This window comes from Nyctibius grandis, chromosome 25 (assembly GCF_013368605.1).
Source record: "Nyctibius grandis isolate bNycGra1 chromosome 25, bNycGra1.pri, whole genome shotgun sequence".
NCBI lineage: Eukaryota > Metazoa > Chordata > Aves > Nyctibiiformes > Nyctibiidae > Nyctibius > Nyctibius grandis.
The window spans coordinates 5,532,025-5,545,256 of record NC_090682.1 but is presented as its reverse complement, the minus strand read 5'-3'; the positions used below and the strand labels follow the sequence as shown (position 1 = coordinate 5,545,256).

Here is a 13,232-nt window from a genome sequence, read left to right as displayed (position 1 = left end):
CGATGCTTTTAAACTAATTAATTTAATCTCATTGCTAGTAGGAAAATAAAATATTACTGAAAAAAGAGTAGACTTGAGACAAACTCCCTCCAGGATTCTTTCTCAGAGTGACCAGAGGCACTGTGTTTCAGAAGAAGCTAAAGAAGCTCTGCAGAGGCCGCCTGCCTGTAGCAGAGGCTTGAGCTATTGGTCACAGAGAACCCACGATCAGTTCCTGCAGACAATCAGCATGAGGATGCAGAAAGAATTCCAGCAATCACTCCTAGAGTTTTATCTCACTTTAGAACAGACCCAGGTGGTGGTTGCTCCCATGGCAGTGACCAGAAATTGGCATTTTGTCTTTTGTTCCTGCTAACCACAGCCAACATTCATAATTTCCCTTCCAGTGCAGAGCTTTCAGCCGTGCACACTTTCTCTAGAGTGGGCAGCAATGCTTCCACTTTACCAAGCTTTTCATTCTGCATTTTAGTCTAGGTATTTTTTTTCCATTCTTTCTAATTAGTTGTCGAATAGGCAAGGACCTTGGTAAAAGTTCCCCCTGCAAGCCCCCTGGTGCAACTTGACAAACTGAAAGCCAGCTTTTCTGAGTGTAGCCTGGCCAGGAACTGGAGCTGATAAGGTAGAGGGGTGGTTTTTAGCTCCCTTTTCTTCTTCTAGTTGTGAAATCAGTTTGAAAATCTTATGGTCTTTCTTAAGAATAAGGGCAAAATGCATATGTAACAGGTCTTGTTTTCTAAATCGAGGTCAATGCCTTTAGGAGGGGGAACTGACATTTCCACTATCCTAAGGTGTGATTAGTAGCTCTGTACATAAGGTTCACAAACCTGTATCCTCGCTGTTAATGATGAAAAGGCAGGTCCTTGACAGGAAATTCCCCCAAACTTTTCCTATTTCCCCCCCCCTTCCCCAGACTTTCTAATGGAATCCTTTTCTGTAGACTAAGCAGGGTCTTAATCTTCTGAATGAAGAGATGAGCTGAGATCTGCAGGTGGTCCTGCAGGCAGTACAGAAAACCGTCTAATCTCCCATGCTGCTTGTGTCCTGGGAAAAGCAAACGTCCTGACTTTTCAGAACCAACTGCACCCTCAAGGGGGTTTCCCAGATGTTTGAAGGAGACCACAGAAAAGTAAATGCTGAATGAAGCAATGGGAACTTTTGTGTAGATTCACAGCTCAGTACAGTGCTATTGTTCTCTGTAGCGCTCTGCCCACTCCTCTGCAGCTGTACATCATGGGTTTCAGGGTAAGGCAGGCATGAGGTTGCTGCCAAAGCTGCTGAGTCCTGTTTCTCTATGAAACTCCGGGGGCAAATGTACTCAGAGAGTACTCTCAACATGAATGTTTTCCAGAAGGGACCAGGCACTGATGACTTGACTTTCCTTGTGACACAATCAGGGCTCAAGCTTTTCCCTCGGTAACAGTGGCAAGGTTCCTATTCTAAATGAACTAGTTAAAAGCAGCCTGACAGTGTGGTTTCTGGCAGAAAGTCTGATCTGATAGAATATCTAGCATCTGCTTAAAGCCATGATCTTGAAGAAATGCTGGTTGCTTAGGTTTTGGCAAGCCTGGGCCAATATCTGAATATGAAAGAAGGTGTTGAAGTCCCTGGTTTACTCTGCTGAGTTGGGCACATAGCTTGGCTGAATGTGGCTTTTTCAACCATTATTTCCACTATATGAATTGAGTGCACAGGGTGTCAGCTCTAACTAAAATGCCTTTCTAGGACTTGCCTTAGTGTGCATCCAGTCAAAAGAGATATTCTCAGAAAGTGGGTTTTATCTGAAATTCATGTCAACGGTAACGCGAATTTTGAATGAAACCCACTTCTACAAATAATGAATATAGGTCGTGAGAAGTACCACTGAATTCATGTTACACAGAGTCTTCCTTGTTCTTTAGTTTTGCTTCTGTGAGAAGAAAGAGAGCTATTGAAAATGTGATGGTAAGAACTCCTTGAAGAAATGCTTTACTTCAGCAGACTCAACAAAGAGGGACCAAAGGCTTTAGTGCAGCATGTTACTGGTTTCTGTGCATGACCGCTGCAGAAGGAAGCCCGTTTGAGACTCCAGTGGGAACATGGAACAAACCTTTATGCTGCATCGCTTTCATAGCTGATGAAACCCCAAACTTTCTTACTGTCTCACATTGCTAACTTCCAGAGCTAGTCATGCGATTTATGTGCGTAACATTCAATGATATTCTTAATCCTGTTTTTTCTTCATGAATCATTTGAGATCTGCTTTTGATTTCTGCCAATTTCGGGTTTATTTTGGGGGTGGTTCTGTGTGTAATTTCTCAACAGATAGCTTGGATGGGTGGTTTTCACTGTGCTGGTGCACACAAACTCTGCAAGCCAGCAAGTCACCAGACTGGTGTTACTGTGGGTGGGGAAGTTACAAAGATGCCCTGCTCCTTTCACCCCTTGATACCATCTGCTTTAGCAGCCACTCTGTGACATGTGAAAGGGGAGAGGCTGTGCAACTGCTCCCAGCGCTAGCTCACCCAAGATCATCTGTCATCATTGCAGCCAGAGGCAAGCCTGCAAGATGCACAGGCATACACAAACTAGTTTGAACACCTAACTGCAGAGAGAAACTGCAGTGACAAGGACTTCAATGTGCATTAGCTACATGGTAACGTGCTTGTGGTCCCAGGCTTGTGGGATCGTCACTGTTCTTGGTCCTCTTGCTGGCTTGGTCAAGGTTAGTTCACGTCTCACTTCCAGCTGCAGTATGGACGCAGGCTGTGTTATGTGCTATTGTTTCTGTTGCCTGACTCAGTACCGGAAACTTGAACTAAACGTGACTGCAACTCATTCACAGAAAAACACTTGAGTGAGAATGGGTAGGCTGCAAGCATGGTGCTGAACATGGCCTGTGTGTGAGCAGCAGGAAGGGAGAAGCAAGGACAGGGTAGATCTGAGAGTGTGTGTGTGTGACCACTACAAACAGCTTGCGTATTCAGCTTTAAGAAGTGGTGGGGTGATTTTGGGTTGGGTATTTGTTTTGGGGTTGTTTTTTTCTTTTTTGGAGAGGGGTAAACCAATCACATCTTGGAGCTCAGGAACAGACCAGATGATCTCCTGAGGGGTATAAAGTACAAAGAAATCCTGGAAAGGTCTGTTCTAGAAGTTAATGTGTGTTAGAAAACACAAGTGCTTGTTCATGGGAAACTCTTATCTCTCTGAGTGCAGACATGGTCTCAGTGTGAGAAATATGGTTGGCTTGGTTTTTTACTTTCTTTTTACTCTAGAAGTCAGAGCTTTCTTGAGAATGCTGGGAAATAGCTTCACTTAGGCATCTGTGTGCAGAAGTTCTGAAGGATTTTATTTTATTTCTTTTTTTTTTTTCTTCGTGTGAAAAAATAGGTACAGTAACCCTGGAGTGGATGTGGAATGTCCCAGGTTCAGATCCTTACTGTCTGAGAGGTCATGAGGGCTATGGTGATTTACACTGCCCAAGGACTTAATCTCTAGCACTGAGCATATATGAAGGCTGCATCATTCGTTCCTTATCAAAGCTGAGGTATGAATCAGAACTTGTTTCAGAGGGCAAAGTGGGGTGCTCCTAAGTTAGGTGATACGGTTTATATAAGCTTGCTGTGACAAATCCTGGCCTCGTACTCTGTGGGCTTTGGTTCTGGGTTGTTTCTTGCTACGTTTTCACATGTAACATCATGCTACAAAACAAAGACATGGGTTATGGGATTTGTCATCTGAAATAGCAAATCTTTTTCAGTCAGATGTCAGATCTTGTTGCCTGAAATGAGGCTCAACTTTTCATTTCCTTTATTCTCTCTCTTGTTTGATTAGGAAAGGAGTATGAGAACCTTTTATAAGCACAGTTGTCTTTTAAACACTCATTCAAAATTACGAGGTAGAGATCCATTTATTAATTTAGTTATTGTATTCTCAAAGGCAAATGTTTGTGTTTGCAGACCACAAAGCTTTCTGAAATTTCAGGCTACTACTTATATTTTCATACTTCTTATGTTGTATGTCAGGATTGAAGTGCTAATATTGACATGTTTTTTTAAAACAAACAAACAAACAACAAAAACCAAGAAAACTTCATGCCCCACAACAACAACAAAAACCAACACAGTACATCTGTCAACAGCATTAATCCACTTTTGGAAGAAAACTACTTATGAGCTCAACTCCTGTCCTGGGAATAAAACAACATCAAAGAGGTGAGGGAGTGAGATAAAGCTCAGGTTCAGATTGTCAAACATAATATATCCCTATGATTTTATGTTATTTGTACAGTCAAAATTCTTGCAGGGCCATGTTGCTACCAGACAGATAGGCACAGTTCTTGGTTTTAGTTCCTGCTTAACAGGAGCGTCAGGCTTGTAGTATATATCCATTGGTGTTTGCAGTGAGCTTAGCTGTAAGATTACTGAACAACTACCTTCTCTTAATCACTTTATCCTGCTCATCTGCATTTCTGTAGTGAGGGGAACCAGTGGCAAGAGGTTTCTGCAGAGGCTGTATGGCTCTTTGCCATTTGCGGTGAATTTTGTTGAATCCACTGCTGCCCACAGGCAAGATGGGAGGTGGAGGCAGTCTTTGTCATGTGAAAAAGGAAAGGATGGATTTGTCTGCAACTACTTTGAGTGTTCAGATGAAAGTCTTGCCCACTGGTTGGCAGTGGGTAGTTTACTAGCAGATTTCTGAATGCTGTGGCTGACGTATTGGTTTTCCAGCTGCCATTGTCTGATGAGGTACACATCCCATGTACATGAATGAAGGAAAATCTGATGCTGGCCATCCTTATTGCACACTTGGATCATCTTGGCTGGAAGAGGAGATAAGGCACATGCAGCTTGAGTCATCCTTGCACTCTGCTCTTACCATCCTTGCTGAGATCAGCTGCAGGGATCCACTGGGATCTGCTGTAACCCTTGACTGGTTCTTGTGTGTACAAAGCCACCAACCCTGCTTAGGAGAAATGCATCTCACTGTAGGTCTGAAGAGAAGGGTTTCGACACTGTACACAGCGCATGGGTTATCTAATGTGCTTTGCAGCTAGTTTCAGATTATCCTTTGAACAGCTGTGTGTGGCAGTCAGACCAAATTATAATGCCGCCTGTGAATCTTTTAGTCTCTGGACGGTGTAGCCACCAGGAACATGAGAAATTGTACCATGACTCAGGGTAGAGATGTTCCTTGCCAAACCAAGGTTTGATTGACTCTAACATGCAGCCTGACATAGAGCTTGTTGCTTTGGTCTTATAGTGAACGGGTCAAGGCATGACCAGAGGCAGCTGGATTTGCATCTAGTGGCAAAGGCTGCAGTTAATTTTCTGAGTGTCTCTTACAGCTACAGCTGTCCACAAGCAGCCTTCCTGCTGTCGGTGCTGTTTGATCAACTAACAATAGCCTGGGCTCTAGCCATATTTATAGGCTATAAACTTGAATAATGATTTGCAAACAGTTGTCAGAGGAAGAGGCAAATACGGTACTTGCTAAATGATGTTTCTCATCTTTCTCTCTGCTTTTGTCTCTTCCTTTGGACCTCATTAGTAAAATGGTCCTTAAGCAAACTGCATTTTCCTGTAAAATGCATGAAATGAGAAGAGGCTTATATTTGACAGAGCTTTTATTTTGTTTGGTATGGTGTGGGGTCACCGAGCTACACACACATGCCCCTTTATATCTTAATGTATAACTGTGAAATTCCTTTTTGGAGAGTGATTCTTTGTTAATACGTCAAAAGTTTATCTGGTATCTGTGTGTAAAATATGGAAATGGATGATTATCAGCCACCAAAATAATGCTGGCTGTTTTATCTGTGGAAAACATGCCCTTTTTTTGCAACTTCCTCATTTTAGATGTTTATTACAACAAGACTTTATCTGCCTGCTTTCATATTTTTAAAATATTGATATAAAACAGTTTAATCCTGAGTGATTTAATGTTATCTAAAGCTTTTCTAAGAACAATTAAAGTATAGTTAAAGGTGAGATGATATGCATTATAGATTCTGTATATTTACTTTCGTGTATTATGCAGCTTGCCTTCACATCTACATAAGACCTGGTGTGTACAGATCTCAGACTGTGCTTTTACTACTCTGCAGAGCACAAATGTACACAGAATATGTTCTCATACTTAAAAATAAGGTTTTATTCTTGGCAGAAACCTGCCTAAAAACTTGATTTACCATGTTGTTTTCCAGTAGCTCTGTGATGTCAGATTTCAGGTATTTCCAGAAAAAATTCTTCCCGCTTTGGTGTAACTGAAATGCCACTGAAGCCAGTTTCAATATTCTTCCTCACTTCGTCTGGCTATATTGGGCTATGTGTTAGACTCTAGCTTACCTGTCCGTCTATGTAGTATTTGCTAACAGGTTGCTTGCTATTACTAAGAACTTCAACAGCAGAGGGGATGTTATACTGTGTGGCTGGTAGTAAGCATTAGTGCAAATATGCAAAATGTGGCTAAACAATGCCCTTGTGCCTGACAATTGAGGAGGTGGGGGCTATTTTGGAGGGCAGCTAATATTTTGGAGGTACACATTCCTTATTTCTTTCCACTCTGCTTGCTTTAGAGTTTACTTCTTTGTGGTTTTTGGACAAATCTTTAAACTACAGGGAATACAATTAAGTATTCTTCTTTAATTGTTTCGTCTGGGTTTTTCCATAAAATGCAACACTAATGGTATGTTGCAAAATAGTTCACAAAATGGACCTACTCCTGAGAGGTGTTTGGCATCCCTGAAAGGATGAAAATCTTTTCATAGACTACAGGCCAAAGAACTGACCAGATCCTGCCTTCTTCTTTTCATGGGAAGAGAAATTTGTGAGAGCAAACTTTGTGGCCACAGCAGTTCAGTGATTAAACAGGAAGATAGGAACACCAGAATCCTAAACTCACCGTGCAGCCTCCAACAAATATTTCTCTGGGAATGAAGCTCCTAAGTCAGTGTTACTTGTGAAAATTCATCATGATGGTCTGATTTTAGAACAAAGAATGTTAAGAGGTTTAAGAGGTGATGTTTATGCAATGGTTTGAGGAGGTAAGATATATGGTGCTGTTATTAATGCTAAGAAATTATTTGAACTCCAATGGCAAGTCTCTCTCAGCCTGCTTTTGGCTTTGCAAGCTATTTTGGAAGGGCCATCTCTTCTTTAGTAGGAAGTGTTGTATTTTGATAAAAACAAAACAGAAAAAAGGGTTTCTTTTTTAAATGAAGGACGTCCTCGTTTAATGAGGCTTGAAGTGTTTACAGGTGTTTCCTCATAAGTTCAAATTTAGTGGCCCCAGGGAGTTGAGATTCTCATAAGGCAGGAGCAAACACTCAAGTTTTGTATTTTAAGTGTGTTGCACATTTAAAGGGACAGGCAGACATGCCGTGTGGGCTGGTTCAGTCTACGTGAAGTGTACGGAGCCAATAGTTATCCCATCTAAAGCAGCAGAATGCTGTCTTACGTGAAACAAGACCATCCTTAGTGTCACAGGAGCTTGAAATCTTACTAAAAGACCCTTGTGTTTTTCATGCTGTACAACCTTTTGACCCAATTTTGCAAATCTGTGGTAAAAGCCCCATGAGTAGCAGGTTCCAGGTTTGATTGTTTGTTCAAATACGTTTTGGTGATATCGAGTGCCTTTTTGTGCATAATATCTTCCAGAGTTCACTGCTCTTGGAGGAACTGCTTAGCATCATGAAGAACAACATAGAGCAAGGGAAAATATAGAAGTGGTTGTGGTTGGAGGATGTGATGACATCACAGGGTTCAGCGGGAACATGGGGCTTTTAAAAAGCTGAAAGAAACATCCTGACAGTCAGTTATCACATCCCCGTAAAGGAGTCAAACACACGTTTGCTATTAAAAGCCAAGCTATCATCATCAAAGAGAAAAAAAGACTCCGTCCTGACACAGAATATGCACTGGCAAAAATGTAAGTGAGCTCTGATTTGTTTTTCATAACTGAGATAAAAGCTGAAGATTGTAATGAATAAGTAAGCATTAGCATAGCACGGGAGACAATACTCGTGAAGAGATGCATGGCTCAAGAGAGGCAAATGATAAGGCATGATGCTAATTTTCCAGCAGGGATATTAACACAGGGCAGCATTGCTGCTTTGTTGGCATTCATCACTATGAATCAAGTGGAAGACTATGATTCATAAAAACAATAACAGGATGCAGGTATTATATCAAAGGTTACAGTGGTTACATACCAGAAAATTTTCCTTTTTAAAAGTGAAACCTGTGAGAAATCTTATTTCTGTGCCTTTTTTGATATGTACTTTTTTCTACTAATAAAAAAGATAAGGAGCAAAGCAGTTGAGGGCAATACAGTTATGACTTTACAGGAAATCAGTTTTCTTGTTTTCAAGATAATTTCACTCCTCTTGGCCCACCTTTGCTCAAATAGTTTACTGATCATAATACAGGTAGGTGTTGGCTTCTTTGAAGTTTTTCATTCTCTGTATGGATCTGTAGATTATGCTCATTTTTGCAACTGTGCTGCCATCCTTTGCATTTCACCATGCTCTTCCGTTAACCTGGAATAGTACAATACACCTGAATGGAAGAAGATAATCGCTTAAGTATTTGACATTGACCTATCTGATATGGAACTAACATTAATCTTCTTTTTATAATAGCTTGTACGTTGTTCAGAGGTTGGTTTACTATGCATATGCCTTTCTGAGCTTATTAGCAGTTAAGTCTGTTTTCTCTGTTACACATTTCTCGTGTTTTTTTCAGTTGAACGCTTTAGAAGCTCAAATGTATATTTGTGAAATTATATTTTAGATTGCAACATCCTGTAGCAAGAAGCTCCGACTGCTTATTCGATCGTGTTTCAATCTATCTGACAAGTATTAAAGCAGCAAGCGGGAGCGCTATGGCAACGCACCTTGTTTCCCCCTTTATCTTGTGCTGTTTTCAGAATCAGTATTATACAATGTGGAGCATACTGCAAGATGATTAGATTCAAATCTTGAATCTAATCTTGCATCTCAGAAGTCCATTAATGGTTTGTTTGGGTTTTTTTCTGCAATGACAAAGCAATACTAACAACCTGATGCTTTAGGTAGAACAAAATTGATAACTGAATTGGTATTTTTCCTTTGCGTTTTTTCTTTGAAATGTACAGTTCTTTCAATGGTAAGCAGGTATTACAAGCCTGCATGAGAAGAGACCAAAACCTGTATCTTGATGTCAGCCACCTTCTGAAGGGCAGTTTCCCACTTCGGGGGACCCTTCTGCAGGAAGCCCTGCAGGAACAGAAGGAAAACTACCAGAGCTTGCCCTCAGCTGCTGCGCGCAGAGGCTCTTGTCCTCCAGGGAGTCTCGCATGGCTGGCCCTGCGCATTGGAAATCGTTCCCTCGGGGTCACGGCACAGTGCACTTCTTTGCAGGAGCGGGGCCCAGAGCTTCCGCTCAGCAAAACCCCAGAGACTGTCTCAGCCTGAAAGCATCCCCTCCCACGGCAGAAGCGAAGTGACTGGTTGGGGCTTCCCAGCTTTTCGCAGGATTCTGCTGAATGGAAGCAGGCCCGCTCTGCAGCCTAGCAGCCCTTCAGGGGTGGGAAATTTCTAATGGGCAGCTCCAGCCCCTTTCCTCTTACGTGTCTTTATGCAGATAGTTACCTCATGTTGTATTTTGAAAACAAAATGAACGTACCTTGCAAGCAGATGTTTTCTGTTGTGAGAGGGTATGCAAGCAGGTTGAAATTCTGTGAGAGTTTCACATTTAGGTGATGCTTTTGGCTAGGTCAAAATGCTTTGGACACTCGGCTCCTGTTGCAGTCCAACATAAGGTCGGCATTCAGCTGTTTAGCTGTTCCACTGACTGCTTGGATTCCCATACAACTGAGATATGTGAATTTGCACCTTTGAAAACCTCTTCCCAAATGCTTAAGTGCATGAAGCCTTTTCTGCCCACAACAGATGTGGGGCTCTATACAGCCTTTCTGAAAGTATCAGATAATGAGACTGAGAGGTGAAACTGCGATATGCTGCACCTTGTGAGTTTTAATTTTGGTAAAACCCCACTGGGAAAGATGGATAGTATGAAAGTTGAGCCCATCCATGCTTTACAAAGCAGGTGTCAGGCTCTACGAATGACCACATAAGCAATTAAATGGAAAGCTTGCATTACTAAAATGGAAAGAGTATTATGGGCTGGGAGGAATTAGGAGGTGCGGGTGAGACTTATGGTTAAGACACTTTCTGTCTATCTCAGCTTCCCCTTTGTAATAGGGGTTCTCTTGTTCCGAAAGAGATAATTTTTAGTAGCCCTCACCACTACATGGCCAATGCATCCAACTCTTATTTGGCACTTGGAAGCTCTTGTTTTGTGGTTTGGTTTTTTTTTGTTAGAATAGTCAAAGCAGCAGGGATTACTGCCAGCCTTTCATGTTGTTTCACAAGTGTCTTCACATCTCCCCTTGATTTTGTTTCTATACAGGTGGAAAAATACAAAGTTAACATTTTGCTTGCCAATCTGTAACACCTTCCTTGTGTTGGAACAGAATGTAGGTTCTGCACAGTGCTCTCCTGACTTCCACTCATTTGGATCACCCAGAGGTGTGAAGGAGCCCTTTTTTCAAAAGGACAGTAGTTAAAAGCATACTGTGCCCCCAAGAATGGTGCAGGCAGGGTACACGTGGATCTGCTAGTATCTAAGGCGAATCTGATTCCTGGCAATCTTCCAACTGCAGATAATCACCTGAAAAATAAAGATATTGGGCATAATTCTGAAATAGACTACTGTCAAACCAACTTGTTTCACTGACTTTGGTAGTTATAGCACTGTGTAAGAGAGCAGAAAGAGACCTAGTCAAATGCTGTAGTGAGTTGTTGGTAAGCAAGTGAAATATTTAGTCTATTGATTTAATTATGCTCAGACCCCTCCTGAGTTCATTTCCTTATGCTGAGCAGTGAACCATCACTTGGCTCTTTTGCTCAGGCTCTGAGTTCTTCTGTTTGTTGTAGAGCAGGTTCTCTGCCCAGATGTTTGCTTAGTGCTTTACATTTAACTAAATCTTCATTGAAAGCAGAGACTAAGGAAGATCACTCTTGGTAACATATTGAGGAAAACTGTCTAATTAGCCAGAAAATAAGGACACGGCTCATCATCTCTGGTCACGACTGGGGACGGTCATTCTGCAATGCACTTTAAGCCCCCCAGCTGGATGGTTGTGCCTGAGCGAGCACAGAGACCTCAACAAATATTATACTGTTTACTGCCTTGCATAAATGGGTACTGGTGTTGTGATTAGAGTCAATGCATCCAAGCTCTGGCTGTTGCCATGAGAATGGCAGCACCTTTCCAGCACCACTTAAATATCCCTGTGGGGACTGTCAGGTTGTTGTCATAAAAGCGGTACAAACACAAGAAACCCAAAAGGAATAAGGACAGGTTTTCTCCTAGTTGTACAGACTCGTAAAGTTCTGAGTTTTCAAGGGGAATCTAACTGCCTAAGGACTGCAGATCCTCCTTTGCGGGGATTTCAAAAACCACTGAAAAGTGCTTTTGACAGTTCTATGAAAGCACTTATCCTTGGGCAGCCAAATAGCTTTGGAGATCTACCAATTGGGTCACCCTTCCCTCAACTGTGTACAGGGCAGAGCTAAGAACTGGACTTAGATTTCCTTGTCTTTACTTGCTGACCCGCTACTCAATAGTTAGGTAGGCTGGATGTAAATACAAGTGGAGCTGACTAAATAATTCTCATACGAAGGATTGCCTGCCTAGCTGTTAAGAGCTACATTTTCTCAAAGTTCTGTTCACAGTGATCCATGATCTACTGTGGAACACTATCAACATCACAAAAACAGCCATTTCAGTTCTGATGTCAGCTCTGATCACATGATTCATTTCCAAAGCAGCAACAGACACAAAATAATATTACTAGCTTTAATACTTTTAAAAAAATATTTTTGAGAGGTTCTGTATCTGAAGTCAATGTAAAATGCAGACAACCATGATGAAATATTTAGTCCCTTGCTAAATGGGCACTGATGTCTTACTGTAAAAAGGTTTTGATTAGAGTCTAACTATCCAAGTAGTGTATACAAAGCTAAGCCACTTTTTTCTTTTTATTAGTCAAAGTTCACTCTGTACGATAAAAATGTCAGCAGCTGCCTAATGTAATTTGGTCTTAAATATCCAAGCCAGAAACTCACTAGTTTGTTAATTGAAATCTCATTTTTTCATGTTCTTCAAGAGCTACTGTTTGCTTTTTGGTGTTACTGCAAATAAGAAAAAGTTTTCTATTGTGTTTCTTTTCAATTTTTTATTATACTGGAGGTGAAAGAAGAAAAGAGAAAAATATTTACACTGTTAACGCTGATCAATCGATAAGCTTATCACATGTCAGTGTGTGAGCAAAGAAACAGTAAATCTTCTGAAACAGTGACAAGTGTGTCATTTGCTGTTGCAGGCAGGTAGTCATGCAAGCTCTTAAAGATTAGCAGTGTATTTCAAACTGAAAATTGGCCTGATGGGAAATCGTTCTGACTTGTTTGAAAGGACAAAGGTTTAAACTGATCTGCAGTTTGTGTGTGTGAAGGCCAGTGGTGCTAATATGAAGTTTAGTGATCTGAAACTTGTCACGCTTCAATACTTGCAGTCTTCCAACAGCTGTTTTGCCATTATGTTCCCTCCAATTTCAGCAATGGTTAAATAAAATTGTAGAGGAAGATGTGTTTTGAAGTTGCTTTGTTTAATTGTCTGGCAATGTCTTGGTATGCTTTCCCTGTCTGATCTTTTGCTCAGACCAGTATTTCATGGATGTTATTAAGAGGCAGGTATCTTTAAAGAGACTGTATCTGCATATAGATACTGTAATGACAAAAATCTAGGGAGTACAAATACATTGTAAAAATGTTGGCAGAGGGGTAATCAATGCAGAGAGATTAGTGTGTTGACCTTAACAACAGTAATGGAGTTGTCAAATCTTCACCCAGAGTCCACTGAAACTGGCAACCTTCAGCGTTGCCTGTGCAGTCTGGACACTTTCAGGATGCATTGCAGAGCTGTCTGGAAGCAAACATCATTACAGGCTTTCTTCTGTTGTCACTTGATACTTAGAGCTGGTGGGACTGCTGCATTTGGTGCTTTTCCATTAGCTGTTGTGTTATCCAGTCACTTTGAAAAATTACTCAAAAGTCTTCAAGGTTTGTGCTAGACTTTTGTCGACATTCAACAAATACAGTAGGTGATAACATTGATGAAAGGAGCCTGAGTGTATACACGCGCCATGGATTT

The 13,232-nt window shown here is 41.3% G+C and overlaps 1 protein-coding gene across 2 annotated transcripts in view; it reads left to right on the top strand.

The window, feature by feature from the left end:
• Positions 1-13,232, top strand: part of POU2AF1 (POU class 2 homeobox associating factor 1) — a 52,696-nt gene that overhangs the window by 34,723 nt on the left and 4,741 nt on the right. The window contains exon 1 of one of the 2 annotated variants that reach the window (XM_068418419.1): positions 7,890-7,905. The exons of the other annotated variant lie outside the window; for it this stretch is intronic. Coding sequence (XP_068274520.1) covers positions 7,890-7,905 — 16 coding nt within the window. Of the gene's footprint in view, positions 1-7,889; positions 7,906-13,232 lie in introns of those variants that run through there. 2 annotated transcript variants of the gene reach the window in all.